Here is a 19,607-nt window from a genome sequence, read left to right on the forward strand (position 1 = left end):
TGCTAAAATCAAAAAAAGGTTTTAGTACATGGCCTGCTAAATCTGTTGGGTTAGCGGCGCCGCTTAGTATTTCAGAGTTAAATACTGATAGAGTTGTTTCTCCTTATCAGATGCAAGCTAAAGTGTTGAGTGCAGCTGACATTGCCTCAAAGTACGCTCCATTTATATCAGATGGGTGTGTGTCCCTAGTTGACAGTAGTGAGAAGGTTCCGGTCAAAATCTTTAGAGATTCTGGCGCAATAAATAACTTCATCAGGGAGTCGGTCTTGCAATTTGCTCCACACTCGGACACAGGGAATTGTGTTCCAATCAGAGGAATTGGATTGAACACTATTTTTGTACCTGTTCATACAGTAAAGTTATCCTGCAGTTTCGGACAAGGGGAAGTGGAGGTTTGTGTGCGTCCAGAATTACCAGTAGCTGGGGTTGATATTATTTTAGGTAATGATTTTGCAGGAGCATGTATGTGGCCTGATGCATCAACTTCTGAGGTGACCTCACAGGGGGTTTACAGTTCAGCGCTGGTTAGGGCTCAGGGTTCTGAGGTCTCTGAGCAGTCGGTATCTCCTGTGTGTGCAGTAACTCGGTCTATGAGTGTGATGCCCAATGTTAAGGTGTCAAAGGCTGAGTCAGGAAAGGGTAATGAGGACAAATTTGCGTTTTTGTGGCCAACTGATCTTGTGTCTGTTTCTCAGGCGGAATTTGTGAGGGACCAGAAAGAGGATCTCTCGCTAAAAGAACTGTTCGAGCAGGCTGGGCACTCTATGGATGGGGGAAACAACTCGGGAGGTTATTTTCTCCATCATGATCTGCTGATGAGGAGGTGGGTCCCTCATGGTGACAATATGGCTGGGGGTTTAGTGGAGCAGGTTGTGCTTCCAGTGAAGTATAGACAATCTGTGATCAAGTTGGCTCACGATAATGTGGCTGGACATATGGGAGTGAGGAAGACTTATGATCGTGTCCTGCGACATTTTTTTTGGCCTCGTTTGAAACGGGAGATAGCATCTTACATTCGGACCTGTCATACTTGTCAGTTGACAGGCAAACCAAATCAGTGCATTACACCCGCTCCCCTATATCCTATACCTGTGTTAAGCCAGCCATTTGAACATTTGATTATTGATTGTGTGGGCCCTCTACCTCGGTCAAGATCAGGTAGTCAGTATTTGTTGACTGTGATGTGTCAGGCCACCAGGTATCCAGCTGTTTACCCACTGCACACTATTTCTGCCAAATCAGTGGTTAGAGCCCTTAGCAAGTTCATTTCTGTGTTTGGGATCCCCAAGGTAATTCAGAGTGATCAAGGCTCGAATTTTACGTCTCGGTTGTTTGCCCAGGTCCTCCAGCAACTTCATATCAAACATAACAAATCGTCTGTATACCATCCTCAAAGTCAGGGTGCACTGGAGCGATTTCATCAGCATTTAAAATCATTGCTCCGCGCTTACTGCACTGAGTTGAAGGTAGACTGGGAAGAGGGGTTGCCTTGGCTCCTGTTGGCGGCCAGAGAAGTGGTGCAGGAAAGCACAGGTTTCAGTCCAAATGAGCTTGTGTTTGCACACACTGTGCGGGGTCCTTTAACCTTAGTGTCAGAACAGTGGAAGTCCGAAGGGCCCCCACCAGACTTGATTACCTTTGTAAATGGCTTTAGGCAGAGACTTTACGAGGCAGGGGTGCTGGCTAAGGAAAAATTGGAAATCTCTCAGAAAAAGATGAAAAGGCTTTATGACCGAAAAGTTGAACAATGCCAGTACTCTCCTGGTGATCAAGTTTTAGTATTGTTGCCAGTAGTTGAATCACCATTTCATGCCAAGTTTTTTGGTCCCTGTTCGGTATTGAAAAAGGTTTCAGAGCAGAACTATCTGGTTGACATGCCCAACAAAAGAAAATCATCAAAAGTCTGCCATGTCAATTTGTTAAAACCCTATCATGCTCGGTTGTTGTCGTCTGAGTCGTCTTTGAATGTGGGAAATTCCAAAACATGCGGCAACCCTACTCTTTTGGTAAGCCCGGTTAACCCCTGTACATCCCAGGTAATGGCAGAGCTTGAGGAGGGAGGAGATGTGTCTGGAGATGAGGTTTTACTACCTCGCCTAAAGAATTCAGAGACACTGTGTAGCTTGTCTGATTTATTGGGACATTTGGAGGTCGGTAAACGTGATCAGTTGGCTAGTATCATTCAGTCTTATCCATCTCTTTTTTCAGACACGCCTTCTCGCACTCACTTGATTGAGCATGATGTTGACGTTGGGGATGCTCAGCCCATAAAACAGCGCTTTTACCGGCTTTCTTCAGACAAAAAAGAGGTACTAGATTCTGAGGTACACTATATGCTGGAAAATGGCATCGCGGAGCCATCTTTCTCTGCTTGGTCTTCGCCATGTCTGTTGGTTAAAAAACCGGATTCCACTTTTAGGCCTTGCACTGACTTCCGTAGAGTTAATGCTGTTACCAAGCCCGATGTGTATCCCCTTCCCAGGATGGAGGATTGTGTTGACCAAGTCGGGGCAGCAAAATTTGTCAGCAAATTTGACCTTCTAAAAGGTTATTGGCAGGTTCCCCTTTCTAAAAGAGCCCAAGAGGTTTGCTCCTTTATTACGTCCTCTGGTTTGTATGCTTACACTGTCATGCCGTTTGGGTTGCGTAATGCGCCAGCCACCTTCCAACGCCTAATGAATAGAGTTGTGTCAGGGTTGTGTGGCTGTGCGGTGTACTTGGATGATGTGGTAATATTCAGTGACACCTGGGAGGAACATCTAGCCCGAACGACAGCGTTGTTAGATAGACTGGCTTGGGCCAGGTTAACTATCAATCTAGCCAAATGTGAGTTTGCTAGAGCCACTGTTACATATCTGGGAAAGGTGGTGGGACAAGGTGAGGTGCGGCCTGTTGGGGCCAAGGTTGCAGCCATTGAAGTATACCCAGCCCCGTCCACTAGAGCAGAACTCATGAGATTCCTGGGGTTGGCGGGTTATTACCGTTGTTTCTGTGCTAACTTTTCTTCTGTCGCCACCCCATTGACAAACCTGCTTAAGGCTGGAGCCAAATACAACTGGTCACATGAGTGTCAGGCAGCTTTTGAAAAAGTGAAGCAGCAACTGTGTTCAGCTCCTGTCCTGGCTGCTCCTCAGCTGGGGAAACCTTTCCAGTTGCAGACTGATGCCAGCAACGTTGGGGCTGGGGCAGTTTTATTGCAGTCAGATGGTAACGGTTTCGAAAGACCTGTATGTTACTTTTCTAAAAAGTTTAAACAGTATCAGCTGCATTATTCAGTGATAGAGAAGGAAGCGCTGGCATTGATTTGGGCTCTCCAACATTTTGATGTGTACATTGGGGCCGGTGCGCCGCTGGTGGTGTACACTGACCACAATCCGCTGACATTCTTGAAGTCTCTTCAAAATCCTAACCAGCGGTTGATGAGATGGGCTTTGTTTCTGCAGCCTTATCACCTTGATATTCGACATATCAAAGGCCAGAACAATGTAGCTGCTGATGCTCTTTCCCGGGCGCCTTCGCCTTAGCTATACCCTCCCGCTTAACATTCGTCCCCGTTCTGCAGGGTCTTAGTTGCTGGGTCTCGGGGATGCCAGAAAATAAAATGTTAAGGAACAGATATCTGGTCAACGTGTCAGTAGTTTGTCATGTTTGCATGTTCCACGTATCTAACGTATCTACTTTCTTGTCTTGCAGGTTAAGTGTTGAACCCTGTTTCTATGGAGGGGGGTGTGACAGCTCCTGGCGCCTCTTGATTGGAAGGTTGCCAGGAGCTAATTGTTAATTGCGTACACCCCTGCTGGCTGATCTCTGCAGCTATATAAGCTGGAGCTATCAGCCACATGTCTCTCCCCCCTGGCCTGCTGGTTGGTTTGGTTTGGTTAGCTTAGTTTAGTTTAGCTTTGCTTTGATTTGGATTTGCTTAGTTAGTTTTGCTTTACACATACACTACATTCTTCACCCACACAGACACCGCACCCATTACTGATTACTGATATTCATGCACCATTTAGTAGTTTACTTTATACTTTGTTTTAATAAAGTATTATTTGGTTAAACTAATTATCTTGTGTGGTTTCCTCCTTGTCCTTCCCTGGAGCCGGGGTGTGACAATTCTTTCAGCGTGCTAACATTTGCTAATGACCGTTTTATCTGAGGATGATGGGTCTGATGTAGTTGGTCATTAAACTGATTTGTGCCTGGTGACAATGTTCCATGAAGAGACAGGGGATCAATATCCTCCAGAGACAATGAAAAAATGACATCATTCAATGACAAACTTCTTATGAGATGTGAACCAGAATATAATAATATCCAAAATATGACTTTTTTTTATTACTGGTTCAGGCCTCTAAAAAGGTGTTCCAAAAAACACAATCGCAACTAAAAGTAAAGTCTTATTAACACAAATAAATGTTAATAGAAAGCATTACACCCCCAATCCCCCACCCCATTGGCCAGACGTAAAAAAAATGGTGTGTAGCCCTAGCTTTTATCCCAGACTTTTACATTCCACCATCTCTCACACTGTATGTGTGTTTTACCATGCCTATGCCCTGAAGGGACGAGGCAACTGGAGGTATAGCCTGGAGGATGTACAGATGAGAGTGCTAGATTTGATTTAGTCAGGCCCTCCCTATCGGCGGCAGATGCCTAATAGTGAGTTATTGGAGGAGAGATCAGCAGTGACAGACCCCAGAACAGTTCCCTTGCTCCAGATGGAGCTGAAATGTGTCTCTGGCCCAATACGCTGGCTAGGCCTTATAACCCATACCACTCAGTGTGATAACAAAGGAATGTGTGCTCGCCTTTGCCATTAAAAGTGAAAGAGATGATTAGGTGTGTACTTTTGAGCAATAGGCCTATATGCAATATGTTTGGATGGTAATAAACTGGAGAAAATAGAGATTCAGGCTGAAGTTTTAGAAAGTTATCAGTTTAACGAGGGTAGTCTCAGCTGCTCAGGAGCAGCGGCTGGCACTGCAGCACCTAATGATGAAACGTTGCAATTCGACTTCTATTGGCCGATTTTGTTTCCTACAAAAGTGTCACACCTCCTGCCGGGAGCTCAATGTGTTTAATGGGACATCGCCAAGCAATGATCCCTCTCTAATTCTGTGGAAATGTCTGTCGTTTAACAAGAGGCTGCCATCTGCCTTTGGTGCTGCTTCACAGCGGATTATGGCCATATCTGTTTCTCATTTGATGAGCTTTTATGGACACACAGTCTCGGTGAGTCGTTTTGTTTTTCACATTCGCGGAGACGATAAAAGAGATTCAGCGGGAAACTCACCCCCGCTCGGGAATGAGAAAAGCGCTCTGGAGCCACTTAAAATGACTGACTCAAGAGACACAAATTGGTTTTGTGCATCATGTGGCATTTCCTGCTCTTTTATTCCTGCTATTCACCAAATTCACTCAAATACATCTTCTGATGAAGGCCTCTGTGTCTCCATTTGCTGTGTCACATCTTCGGTCGGCTAATTCCTGAAATTAATACTACTATTATCTAGAAATCATAGTTGATAGATATAGATAGTTCGTTAAACATCTATCTTGGAAATAATGCGATTGAGAGTGCATAATTCAGCTCTGCACACACTGAGAGGTGCATTGACGTGACATAAGTTATGTGGGCGGAAAAGGAAGAAGGAGCTGAGATACTGTATTCTGCAACAGAACAGCTATGTTTCATGAGCACGGTTTGCAAATGTAGCTAGGCACCGTGCTCCTTCCATACACGTTTGGTTTATGAGTTTCAGTGTGGCGTCCCTTCTGCCCGCTAAGATAGAGTATAGTGTCAGCACGCTGCCAAGTACACTTTGGTAGAAATATGGCCTCCATCTGTTCACGAGGCTGAAGCAGCTCTCTGTACTTAAAGGAGGACCTGATGATCTATCTATCTATCTATCTATCTATCTATCTATCTATCTATCTATCTATCCATCCATCCATCCATCCATCCATCCATCCATCCATCCATCCATCCATCCATCCATCCATCCATCCATCCATCCATCCATCCATCCATCCATCCATCCATCCATCCATCCATCCATCCATCCATCCATCCATCCATCCATCCATCCATCCATCCATCCATCCATCCATCCATCCATCCATCCATCCATCCATCCATCCATCCATCCATCCATCCATCCATCCATCCATCCATCCATCCAAACACAGAGAAACATCCCCTTTCAGCAGATTAACGTCAATATGTCCTTCATTTTTAGTATAGTCCAGAGCATTATTTAGAAGTGGTGAGCATACGGCACCATCAACAACTTACCTAGATCAGTTCCATCCCTGCAAACTTGATGACAGATCCTGGAGGACATTGATCGGGGGAGCTACCAAGAGGCTAATGGCAGCTTTGAATGATAGGTGAAAAAAAAGTCATTGTGGCAGAGATTGGTCAGGTTACAACGATCAAGTGTAATACTAGTTTTTAAACGTCGAAAAGACCAAGATTGAAGTGTTTTGGACCTGAACTCTAAGCACTATGTTTGACACAAAAAAACAACAACCCACAATCTAAAACACAGTGTATCCATCGTGAAATCTGGCGGTAGCAACATTTTGCAATGGGTGTGCTTCTTTTCAATAAGGAATGGGCAATTGGTCTGGAGGATTGAAGGGAAAATGGATGCTGCCAAGTAGACAAACAAAGGCTTGATGGAATCCTGCAACCCTCTTCTAGACAGCTAAAGATGAGCAATTCCAGCACACACACACACACACACACACACACACACACACGCACACACACACACACACGCACACACACACACACACAATGCAGTGGCTTTATGATACGTAATTGAATGTCCTCTAATGGCAAAGAACTAAATCCGATAGAAAATGTGTGAATTGACTAGAAGAGAGTGGTTCATCAGCTCACCACCAAATTTACTGAACTTGAACAATTCTGCAAGGAAGAATGAAGAAATATTCCCCCAAGTCCAGGCCTGCAAAGCTGCTAGAGACACATCCAAACAGGTGGCTGTGATTAAAGCAAAGGTTGTCTATAAAGTATTATATCAATTACTATAAGATCAGCTCTGCCTTGCTGTTCTTTGAGTCTCTACAGAAACCGATTATATTCAGTTTTAAGGGTCTCTTCAGTTTTCTATACTTTAAGATTAGGGTTAAGACATTACTATTGCTTATGATTTGTCATGTTTTCTTTTTCTTTTTTCAGTGTTTTTGAACTTTCTTTCTTCCACAGTACAAAAGTGTAATGACTTGTCGGGACTCTGTTGAAATCGAGGTTAAGCTCCAGTGTACAGTGAACTGGTTTGATTTGTTCACATATTAAACCTTGCTGTAGAATGAACTCCATGCTGTAAAAAATAGGTCTCTAACTTTGTGGGTTGTGGCTGGAAAAGTTTGGCTTGGGGCCCAAGTATTCAGCTTTAAAAATAACCAACAGGCCTATTTTTCCCAGGAGATATTTTGCCATGATACAGTAAAGGAGAAAATCCCATGGGTAAATAATACCATTATTGATGAATGAATTCCGTCTAGCTGCTTGCTATGAGTTACAACTGTGCTTTCCCTACAATGACAAGTCCAAATGTCTGCTGTGGGAAAGTTCTTTGTAAACGATTAAAAAAATGCAACACACACACACACACGCACACACACACACACACAGTGAGACACACTGCTCTGAGGCCGCTTTGTTGATTCTAACTTTAGCTGCCTTTGCTATTGATCGGTCAGTGGGTTGGAGATAGACAGATATCTGTCTGCTGCTGGTCAGCATCCATCACACATTTGACTTGCTGCTGCTGCTGCTGCTGCTGCTGTTGTTGCAAGAACGAACTGGGAAAGTGGGGGAAAGTGCTGAGAATTAAAATGGTCGCATTATAACAAGAGAAGTAAATATTTTGGTAACACTTTATAATAATGTTAATTTATAAGTGATTCATAAATCATGTATAAGTCATTAGATAATGATTAACTAATGATTTACAAAACAGTAATATATATTTGTAGATGATTGATAAGTGCTATTTTAACATATCACACATTTTTCAGCCTATTATTATTATTATACTAAGCTTTATTGATGACCTACAACACATTTGTGATATGTTAACATAGCACGTATTAATCATCTACAAATTTATATATATTACTGTTTTGTAAATTATGTGTGCATCATTATCTAATGACTTCTATATGACTTATGAGTGACTTATGAATGAACATTATTATAAAGTGTCACCCATACGATATACACGTTTATATACAAGATTAAAGTCAGAGGCTAATTCTCATTGTTTGCTTATTTTTAGAAAACACAATGAAATAAACATGACACAGATAGCAATTTAAGATCAAATGCTTTTATTTTGGTATCTATTTCACATCATATTATATGATTGGAAACAGCCCATTAGCTTGAGTGGTTTACTCAGACGCCTCCTTTCCCTAAAAACACACAAATAACAAAGGGTTTGATTAGGTACATTTCAATTTCGACTTTAACTGACAATAACTTTCGGTCAAAATACATGTTAAGTACATTTTAATTTGCAATGGATTTGTCTGTGCCAAAACGCGATTGTATATTTACCTTGCAAGAGTCGCGGGTCTTTGCTCTAATTTTGTTGACCTGGGACTCTGCAATGTCAGCACGCTCCTCAGCCTCCTCCAGCTCATGCTGAACCTTCCTGCTCCTGGACAGATGAGAATTGGCCTGCTCCTCCTGGAGTAAGAAAGAAATTGACTTTTTTTTTAATATCCAAAAGATCCTAGGTATTCTTTGTGTATGTTAAATCACATCCTCAAGTGTATAGTGTTAAAAATGCATCTGTTTTCACTTACGGCGTCCTCAGCCTGCCTCTTGTAGGACTTAACCTTAAGCTGCAACTTGTCAACCAGATCCTGCAGCCTGGCAACGTTTTTCTTGTCCTCTTCAGTCTGTTATAAAAAATAAATTTGCATGGTTAAATGTTTTTAACGTAGTACATTTGTACATGTTAAATCTTAATGTGGTTGTACCTGGTAGACAAGCTCCTTCACCCTCCTCTCATATTTGCGGACACCCTTAATAGCATCTCCTCCACGTCTCTGCTCAGCCTCAACCTCTCCCTCCAGCTCACGCACCTATAGAACACAGTAAGACATAAAGTATCAATAATTTTTCAAAGTCATGCTTCAGCTGTACACACTCTTAACATTCATTTGTCTTACCCTAGCCTCCAGTTTCTGGAGCTGCTTCTTGCCACCCTTCATGGCCAGGTTCTCAGCCTCATCCAAGCGGTGCTGCAGGTCCTTAACAGTGACCTCCAGGTTCTTCTTCATCCTTTCTAAGTGAGAGCTAGTATCTTGCTCCTTCTTCAGCTCCTCAGCCATCATAGCAGCCTAGAGGAAATAATGTCAATGTCTGGAAAAAGCACCCCTCTTTCTTTTTAAAACAACAATTAAGAACATGTGAAATGTAAACCTACATCAGTGATGGCCTTCTTGGCCTTCTCCTCTGCATTCCTTGCTTCCTGAACACAGTCTTCCACTTCACCCTGGACCTGGACCAGGTCAGACTCAAGCTTCTTCTTGGTGTTGATAAGACTTGTGTTCTAAAAGATTAGAAATGAGTTCAGTTATCACTTGCCTGACAAATATTTAGATTTGTAAATTAGTGGAGAAATGTTAAAAAAGTGTTCACCTGGGAGTGCAGAAGTCCAACACGCTCACTGGCGTCCACCAGCTCCTGCTCTGCGATTTTGCGGCTTCTCTCTGTCTGTTCCAGAGCAACTCTAAGTTCCTCGATCTCAGCTACCATGAGACCATTCCTACGCTCCACCATAGCAGCTTGTTCTTTGAGGTCCTCCTGTGCTCTGAGAGCATCATCAAGGTGCAGTTGTGCATCCTACGGAAAACATATCAAAATTAATGCCATCATTTAGTTATACTGACCACTGTGTAACAAATCTGTGTAATACAATACCTTCAGTGTTGCCTGGACATTCCTAAGCTGCTTCTGGGACTCAGAAGCCTGGCGATTGGCGTGGCTAAGCTGAATCTCCATCTCATTCAGGTCTCCCTCCATCTTCTTTTTGATCCTCAGGGCATCGTTCCTGCTTCTGATCTCAGAATCCAGTGTGCTCTGCATGGAGTCAATCACCCTCTGGCTATTCCTCTTAATCTGCTCCATCTCCTCATCTTTTTCTGCCAACTTTCTGTCTACCTCACCCTTAATCTGGTTGAGCTCCAGCTGGATACGCAGGATCTTAGATTCTTCGTGTTCCAGAGTTCCCTAATGATAGGAAAGAATGAAAGATTCAGCTCGGCTTCACTGCGTTTATAATGTATTTGTCAATGATTTGGATGGATTTTTTAAAGATCTCCTCTTAAATGTACCTCAGCCTCTTCAAGAGCTGTCTGGATTTCAGACTTCTCGGTCTCCAATTGCTTTTTGGACTTCTCCAGCTCATGGATGCTCTTGCCACTCTCACCAATCTGTTCAGTCAGATCTGAGATTTCCTCTGTAGAAAGATGCATGTGTTCTATGTTGTTAAACCTTTATATGTGAAATATTGATGCTTCATTTTAACACACACGTGTTGAATAGAATAGAATGTTGCACAAACTCACGCTGCAGGTTCTTGTTTTCACGCTTCATGGTCTCCAGATGATCCAGAGATTCTTCATAGGAGTTCTTCATCTTGAACAGCTCAGTGCCAAGAGAACGAGCCTCCTTCAGAGCTCCCTCAAGCTCTGCCTGACCCTCCTCAAACTTCTGTTTCCACTCTGCCAATACCTGAACAACATCATTGATATAGAGATCATTTGGTCATGTAGTAAATGGTTATATAAAAACGGTATTATGAAGATAAATATATACATGTATATTGTACTGTTGCTATGGCTTTGACAAACAAAGTGAGTGTTGATACCTTGTCAAAGTTCCTCTGCTTCTTGTCCAGGTTGGCAGCCAGAGCATTAGCCCTCTCCACATCAATCATAAGGTCCTCCACCTCATTTAGGAGCCTCTGTTTGGTTTTCTCCAGAGAAGCACACTTGGAATTTGTTGCCTCAATCTGCTCCTCAGCATCCTGGAGGCGCTGGGCAAGCTTTTTCCTGTTTGAAAAGGTGCATTTGATAATCTTAGTGAGGAACTTATACAGAAATCTTCTTACAGATATTTTGTATGCATGAACTACAAATAACTAAATATTTTCTTAGAAACAAGATTAATATTACAATCGGTCTAGCCATTCAATTGTTTAAATTGTACTCACTTGGACTCCTCAAGCTCCTCAGTGCGCTGGATAGCATCAGTTTCATACTTAGATCTCCACTGAGCCACCTCACTGTTGGCCTTTGACATTCCACGCTGCAGCTCAGCTTTGGCCTCCTGCTCCTCCTCAAACTGCTCTCTTAGCAGGTCACAGTCATGGCGGGCTGATTGTAGTCCATGGGCAAGAGCATTCTTGGCCTGGTGTCAGAAATAACTTTCAGTTGGCAAAGTTTCTAAACATCACACATGAATTTGATTTGTACATACCTAACTTTTCTTACCTTAACCTCCTCTTCAATCTGCCTCTTCAGCTCTTCAATCTGCTGTGTGAAGGCCTGTTTGCCTCTGGTCAGCTGGGACACAAGAGATTCTTTCTCATCAATTTGACGGCTGAACTCCCCTATTGTGAAAAAATGTCATGATACATTATTTTGTGTTATTTTGCTTCAATATACACAAGACCTTATCAACAGATAACTTATACATACCATTTTCTGTAAGGAGACGTGCTCTCTGTCCACTAATGTCATTAATTTGACGGACATTTTCATCATTCTTGGTCTTCAGTTCGCTAAGTTGGTCCTCAAGAGTACGGCACATCTTTTCAAGATTTCCCTAATGAGGAAAACAGAGATCAGATCATGAAGTAATTGTTATATAGAAAATGAATGACCTTTTTCACTATAGTTGTTTGGATATCAAAAAGAACATTAATATGATATGTACCTTAGCTTTTGCAACAGCCTCCATGTTGCTGGAGAGGTCATCAATCTCCATCTTGTATTCACTCTTTTCCTTCTCAAGCTTCTGCTTGACACGCTGGAGGTTGTCGATCTGTTCTCCCAGCTCGGCAACGCTGTCAGCCTGCTTCTTGCGAAGAGCAGCAGCAGTAGCTTCATGCTGCAGAGTGGACTCCTCAAGGTCACGACGGAGCTTCTGGAATTCAGCTTCACGCTTCTTGCTCATCTCAATCTGAGCAGCAGTGGCACCACCGGCCTCTTCAAGCCTCTCACTGATCTCTTCAAGTTCCCTGGAGAGGTCAGCTCTCTGCTTCTCAACCTTGGCACGAGCAGCACGCTCAGCCTCAATCTCTTCCTCCAGTTCCTCAATACGGGCCTGTTGAATGTATGTGTGTTGTCTTTCAGTGAACTTTTGCTTCATAAAGACAAAATAGATGAGGTACACAGTATGTTTTTTTTAGACAATATGTCACCTGAAGCTCCTTGATCTTCTTCTGAAGCTGAGCACCCATTGACTGCTCATCCTCAATCTTGCTAAGGTACTGACTGATTTCAAAGTCCTTCCTATGAGATTAATAGATAGAGTTCATGGTAAGAGTTCAAGCAGTGGAACACCTCATTCAAAAGACAGGTTTTTGTTCAAATTCACACACAGTTACTTTTTAATTTTCTCGTCAGACTGCTGCTTGTCATTCTCAAGATCCATGATGCTTTCCTGGGCCAGTTTCAGATCACCCTCAAGCTTCCTCTTAGATCTCTCAAGGTCCATACGCAGCTTCTTCTCTTGCTCCAGAGAACCCTCAAGCTGAACATTCATTTAAGTTATGAATTATGCTCATGTACAACTTTGCTTTGCCACTCAAAATTGAATTTGTAAACTTACATCATCCACTTGCTGTTCAAGCTTGGTCTTTGCTTTGGTCAGAGTGTTGACTTTGTCTTCCTCTGCCTGAAGGTCATCGAGAGTCTGCTGATGAGACTCCTGAAGGGCTTTCTTTTCTTTACTCAGCTTAGCAATGCTCTCATCCTGAGAGGCCATCTCCTCGGTCAGGTTCTTCACCTATGTTTTTCAGAAAGATGTTAAATAGTAATACTCTAATGTTACTTGACCTGCAATATAATATTCATATTCTCAAACCTTGTTCTCAGTGGCATGTTTCTCCTTTTCCACTTTAGCCAAGGTAAGCTCTAGGTCATCAATATCCTTCTTGAGCTCAGAGCATTCATCCTCCAGCTTTCTCTTCTTGGCAGTGAGCTCTGCATTGATTTCTTCTTCATCCTCCAGTCTCTCGGTTGTCTCTTTGAGTTTGGCCTCCATCTGAATCTTACTCTTGATAAGTCCTTCACATCTCTCCTCGGCATCTGACAGATTCTCTCCTTCCTAATTCATTTAATGAAAATAGAGGTTAACAATCTATTCGGGAAAAACTTAAAAAAGTTAACGAGTCGGTCTACGTACAGATGCTACTTGCAGCTGCAAATCATTCTTCTCCTGCAAGATGGACACCATCTTCTCCTCCAGTTCCTTCTTCTTGGCTAAGGCAGTAGCCAGGTCTATTTTCATTTTTTCATAGTTCTCCTTCATGCTAGCAAGCTCCTTTTCAGTTTCAGCAGACTGCAGCATAGGCTTGATCTTGTAGTAGACCTTCATCCATGGCCAGTGTTTCACATTCATGAATGAGCGGATGTTGTACTGGATTGTATAGATGGCTTCCCTGTGGAGAAGAAGTTGCTGTTATGGAAGTGTTGTTTGTCATTTCCATACGATTATTCAGAATTTATTGTTTTTAACATGCCTCCTCTCCATCATCTTCTTAAATTCCTTTCTCATGACATAACCACGTGCAAGAGCCTGAGTCATTGTGACCAGAACTGATAGCTTTTCATCTCTCATCTCCTCCATGAGACCAAGCAGACCGGCCTTGAAGAACACCTGAATGATGAAATACATATAAATTCATGTGCCCTACATTATTCAAGGGCTTCCATCCCAACTCACGTAAGTAACATAAGGAAAGCAAGGTTCTTACCTTGGTGTGTCCGAATCTGTACTCATCATGAGGAACATCAATAGACCCAAGCAGCTTCTCTGAAGCCTTCTTGTTATCCATGAACTGGCCTTCAGGGATGACACTGGCATTCAGCACCTTGTACCTTTTAATGAGAGTTAATGGTCAGTGAGAGTATTTTCTTTTAATACTCTACATCAAACCTCTGTTAAAATATACACTGTTACCTCTGTTTAAAGTCAGCATAGGGGATTCTGCTTGGGAAACCTTTTCTGCAGATTCTGATACCCTCTAGCACACCGTTACATCTGAGCTGGTGGATAACCAGGAAGTTCTCCATCAATCCTATACAAAAGACATTTCTTAATTACATCGTTGAATATTAACCAAGTCTCCTTGTTGGAGCAGCACAAAGTAAAATAAAACATACAAACAACACTTACCAATCTGTAACATATAATATGTTGTCTATGTACCTGGAGTCTTTGACTCATTGGGAATCAGGCAGCGCACAAAGTGAGGATGGGTGCTCCTCAAGTTAGTCATTAGCTTGCCCAAGTTCTCCTGTAGATCCAAAATGGTAACTCATGTCAAAAAATGCAACAATTGTGAGTTTTGGTATACACTGAGATATGATTTGATACTATGTACAATGTTAAACCTTACCCTAAACTGCGAAGACACAGTCTGCATGGAACCACCCTTCTTCTTGCCTCCCTTCTTTGCACCGCCAGTCTCTGTTGATGATTTTAAGTAGACATGTATTGTTAGAACAATACATACAATTTACATGAAGCTGCCCTTGTACAAATATACAGTTAAAAGACGTTTTAGTTTGCTAAAGTCAATAGCATACCCTCAACAACAGGAGGATACAGACTAGCCAGCAGTTTAACTGGGGACTTCATGTACAGCTGGATAACTGAATCGTTCAGTGGATCCTTGTTCTTGTCCAGCCAGCCAGTGATATTGTAGTCCACGGTACCAGCATAGTGCACCAGGGAGAAGTGGGCCTCGGCCTTGCCTTTGGCTGGCTTTGGTTTCTCAAATGCCTTGGTCTTTCCAAGATGCTGGTCATACATTTTGTTCTTGAAGGATTGATCTGAGGCCTTGGGGAACATGCACTCCTCTTCAAGGATGGAGAAGATGCCCATGGGCTTGAAAAAAGCAGGAAGAGGTATGTCATTAAGTGCTACATGTTGTCTAATTAAGACCAACAAAACAAAGAAATCGAATTTCAAAATTAAATCATTACCTTTTCAATCAACTCAATACAGGCAGCTAAGTCCATGCCAAAGTCAATGAACTCCCAGATAATACCCTCCTTTTTGTACTCCTCTTGCTCCAGTACAAACATGGTGTGGTTGAAGAACTGTTGCAGTTTCTCATTGGTAAAGTTGATGCACAGCTGCTCCAGGGTGTTGAACTGTGAGGTGAAAAATAATCAATATAATATCTTCCACACCACAATAATTATTCGGAAATCAAAGTTTTAAGCTGCTGATTTTTTGAAAATGAATCTTACATCAAAGATTTCAAAGCCAGCAATATCCAGCACACCAATGTAGTACTGTCTTGCTTGTTTAGTGTCCAGCTGCTGGTTGATACGAACGACCATCCACAAGAACATCTTCTCATAGATAGACTTGGCCAGGGCAGGCACTGAGTTCATCACCTGAAGAAAAAACAAAGAAAATATATGATTTGAGTCAGTCAGCTATTTTGTAAAATGATGCATTCCTGGTATTATTGAACTACTTTCAATGAGATAAATGAGATGAAAGAATCAATGAAAATAGTTTCATATTTTAATTGATGTTATTTGTTAATAAACAAACATAAAAGTAAAGCTAATTTACGCGGCATCTGATGTTACAAACCGAAGAGGGATTACATTTCTCAGTTTTCTTTTTCTTAAAGTTAAGATGTATTTTTTTTAAACAGGATTTCTTGAATACCTGAGGTACAGTCTGTCCCTTGGTGACATACTCATTTCCGACCTTCACTCTGGGGAAGCAAAGAGCCTTCAGCATGTCAGCGGAGTTCAGACCCAGCAAGTAAGCAACCTTGTCAGCATCTGAAAATATTTCAGAGATTTACAGTTAATACATACAGTATGTGGCAGTGATTGTCCATCATGACAGATACCCTAGTGATTAGGAACTGTATTACTGTAGTTTCTAAGCTATATGCACTTTGAGCTAACATGAAATTCTCACCCTCTGTGCCATCAGGCTCAGCCTGCTCCTCACGTTGCTTCTGCTTGAACTTCATGTTACCATGGTGAAGCACAGCACCAGTCATCTTGTAGATGCTCATCTTCTCTTCATGAGTGAAGCCCAGGATATCAATAGCGTTCTATATTCAAAGGAGTTGTCCACACAATAATCAATTTAGAAATGTAATTTAAAAGAGCAGTTTTGATGTTGCATTTACTGCTCATAATAAATGTCAACATTTTGAATTGAAGTTCACTCACATCAGTGGCATCCAGCTCTTCTTTGTCATCAATGCTAGCCACGGAGATTTGACCCATGCTACACATGGGGAAGTCGTAGGGGTTGGTTGTGATGAGCGACATTTCTGGAGAATAAAGAATCGGGACAAATTCAATGCATTGCCATGTATAAAAACCAAATAAGAAGAAAAAACATTGTGCCTATACTCAATCTTTTTACCAACTAGCTCAGGTTTGTGGTTGGTCATCATCTGGTAGAAGATGTGATAGCCTCTTTCAGCAGGAAGCTGGAATGTCACTCTAGACTTTTCCAGCAGATCTACAAACATTGTTCATTCGTCACAGCCTGGCCAACTCTTAATTAAAGACATTTGTATGCTCTCTGAGGATTGTTACTTACATGTCTCAATATCAGCGCTAGCCAGTTTGCCAGTTGTGCCAAAATGGATTCTGATGAATTTACCCTGTTTGGAACAAAGGAATTTTTAATGTCCCGGCACATTGGGAATTTGCAACAAGACATATCTAATGTATAGATAGAAATCCCTCCATACTTACAAAACGAGAAGAGTTGTCATTCCTCACAGTTTTGGCATTACCATAGGACTCCAGCAGGGGATTGGCTGCAATAATCTGATCCTCCAGTGACCCCTGTAATTTAAATAGAGAAGTGATACCAGGAAATTACTTAATTTTTCCATGGAAAGATATCACATTTAAATAACACTGAATTATACTCATACAATAACATATTCCCACCTTTGACTCGTCCTTCTTCTGTCCGCCTGATACTGAGATTGTTGCAAAGTACTGGATGACACGCTTGGTGTTCACAGTCTTTCCAGCACCAGATTCTCCACTAGGAATTGACATAGACGTGTAAGAAATGTATTGAGCGGGGACAAATACATTGTACATTGTTTCATATAAAATAGATGCCATGCATACAGGTTTCTAGTCAAGACTAATTTGCAACCCCTGTTTGAAGAATTTCTTCAAAGTATTTAATCATTTTAAACAAAGTCAACACATATGAAACTTACGTGATCAAGACAGACTGGTTCTCCCTATCTGTTAAAAATAAAAACGTGATTTTTTTTTGCAAGTGAAACCTGATAAAATGGTAAATTGGAAATTAGTATTGTTATAACTTACCAGTATTCATGAACTGATAAGCGTTGTCAGAGACAGAGAAGATGTGGGGTGGAGCCTCCATACGCTTCTTGCCTCTATAGGCATTTACAACCTCAGTATCGTACACTGGGAGCCATTTGTAGGGGTTCACAGTGGCACAGAACAGCCCAGAGTAGGTCTGAAAGTAATCAAATAGATTCAAGAGTTAACTTTAAGTGTCCTACAAGTGTAGCCATTTTCAGCATTTCTCTTTTCTCATTAGGCAGATTGTCTTACGTAGATCATCCATGCTGCATAACGCTCTTTGAGGTTATACAGCACAGAGGCTTCATTGAGATGGGTCATCATGGCCATGTCCTCAATTTTGTCGTACTTGGGAGGGTTCATTGGAGTGACCTGTGCTTCTTTCACTACCTTCTCCTGGAACAAGACATTTGTCACAATGAGAACTGATCATATAACATTCCTAGATTACTTTTACTTTATGATACTAACCTCTGAAGTGGTCAAGACTTTGACAGTGACTTTGTCACCATCCTTCTTGATTATGGTCCCTTTCAGGTACAACTCCTTAACATCTTCCACATAGCAGGCAGTCTTGGCGTCAAAGGGCGAAGCTTGAGCCTCAATTCTCTCCCTCTCTGGCTTACGGAGATAAATGGCAGCTTTGCCGTAAGCGGCCATCTCAGCGTCGGTACTCATGGTGACACGTTACTTCTGTAAGGTAATTGCAAATTAAAGTATTCTTATTCATCTATGTTTAAACTAATAACTTCAAGTCATTTGTCAAATAACTAAGTTAAACTGAATTATAGACATCAATAAACAAATCTATCTATCTATCTATCTATCTATCTATCTATCTATCTATTTATCTATCTATCTATCTATCTATCTATCTATCTATCTATCTATCTATCTATCTATCTATCTATCTATCTATCTATCTATCTATCTATCTATCTATCTATCTATCTATCTATCTATCTATCTATCTATCTATCTATCTATCTATCTATCTATCTATCTATCTATCTATCTATCTATCTATCTATCTATCTATCTATCTATCTATCTATCTATCTATCTATCTATCTATCTATCTATCTATCTATCTATCCATCCATCTATCCATCTTTCCATCTATCTGTCTTATTGATGTTCCTGCTTTGATTACAAAGACTTCACATTAGCCCATTCTGAATATTTTCCAGACTGAGTTGATAGTAATAAGATGAACAATAACCAGACAAATATCAAGTAAATGTAATGTTTCACACAGAATATACACACATTTAAGACAGTTACTGTAAAAGAGGTTCTTACCTGACCCTCTCTCTCCGTGAAATGTCTTTTATAATCCTCAATCCTGTTGAAAACATAATTCATATTTTCAGCTATAGGTTACAGTTTGGCAAGATGTGCTCAATAAATATAGTAATTATTTCATATTTTAAACAAATTCCTAAAAATAGTGATTACGTTGAAAAGCTCCAGAGCAGATGAAACACACACTTACCACAAGCTGGGGTCTTCTATGGTCCACACATTGCTCTATCCTCTTTGACTCCTTTTATATTATCCTGTTTGCTTATGCAGCAAGAGTCAAATATGGAAGCAAAGGCCAACTGTGGTGTGGATAACTAAATCATTGGACACCTGTTTAATCAAGCCTTCATTAAAACATATATATATACAGTGAATCATTCGGGCACACGATTCACTTGTGCTTTACTAGCGTGACAACAACCAAAGGCATCTCTTCAGCTTTCAATTCTATTTTCTGCCTTTCTACTGCATAACTGTAACTTTTTTTTTAGTCTTTTTTGGTTGCTAGGCAGATTTAGTTCTAGATCTTTATAATGATTCAATTCTTTCAGCAGTTGTGTATACACAAATCATTTAGACTTAATGTTTCTTGACTTTGACTCTCCTACAGAAATGATTCTATCCATCAAAAAAGAAAATACACACTAACCAAACGTTGAAAAATCACTCTTATTTGGAAATCG

At 41.3% G+C, this 19,607-nt stretch overlaps 1 protein-coding gene across 1 annotated transcript; it reads right to left on the minus strand.

Annotated features, from left to right (window-relative positions):
- Positions 1–8,341: 8,341 nt before the first annotated feature.
- Positions 8,342–19,150, minus strand: LOC307263540 (myosin heavy chain, fast skeletal muscle-like). Its single transcript, XM_080044703.1, has 41 exons — positions 19,115–19,150; positions 18,922–18,964; positions 18,091–18,312; positions 17,872–18,015; positions 17,617–17,773; positions 17,505–17,532; positions 17,221–17,320; positions 17,020–17,112; positions 16,862–16,925; positions 16,682–16,780; positions 16,483–16,586; positions 16,223–16,361; positions 15,962–16,080; positions 15,529–15,678; positions 15,259–15,429; positions 14,860–15,160; positions 14,670–14,740; positions 14,480–14,567; positions 14,231–14,348; positions 14,025–14,148; positions 13,791–13,927; positions 13,454–13,709; positions 13,133–13,375; positions 12,878–13,054; positions 12,654–12,799; positions 12,468–12,558; positions 11,981–12,370; positions 11,743–11,869; positions 11,536–11,654; positions 11,256–11,452; positions 10,911–11,094; positions 10,609–10,774; positions 10,375–10,499; positions 9,962–10,270; positions 9,680–9,883; positions 9,465–9,590; positions 9,208–9,378; positions 9,016–9,120; positions 8,839–8,934; positions 8,588–8,719; positions 8,342–8,442 (listed from the first exon to the last, which is right to left on the minus strand). Exons 3-41 carry the CDS (start codon positions 18,295–18,297, stop codon positions 8,422–8,424), a joined length of 5,799 nt encoding a protein of 1,932 aa, XP_079900829.1. The 5' UTR covers positions 18,298–18,312; positions 18,922–18,964; positions 19,115–19,150; the 3' UTR covers positions 8,342–8,421.
- Between the last annotated feature and the right edge of the window lie 457 nt (positions 19,151–19,607).

The sequence above is a fragment of the Ammodytes marinus genome (genome assembly GCF_949987685.1).
Source record: "Ammodytes marinus genome assembly, chromosome: 16".
In the NCBI taxonomy this organism is placed as follows: Eukaryota; Metazoa; Chordata; class Actinopteri; order Uranoscopiformes; family Ammodytidae; genus Ammodytes; species Ammodytes marinus.

What these genes read in the sequence shown, in the direction of transcription:
- LOC307263540 (XM_080044703.1), bottom strand. Translation starts at nt 18,297, where the DNA reads ATGAGTACCGACGCTGAGATGGCCGCTTACGGCAAAGCTGCCATTTAT. An exon ending in CCACAAACCTGAGCTAGTTG is followed by an intron (nt 16,587 to 16,681) that starts GTAAAAAGATTG and finishes TTTATTCTCCAG; the next exon opens with AAATGTCGCTCATCACAACC. An exon ending in TGCAGCTGCAAGTAGCATCT is followed by an intron (nt 13,376 to 13,453) that starts GTACGTAGACCG and finishes TAAATGAATTAG; the next exon opens with GAAGGAGAGAATCTGTCAGA.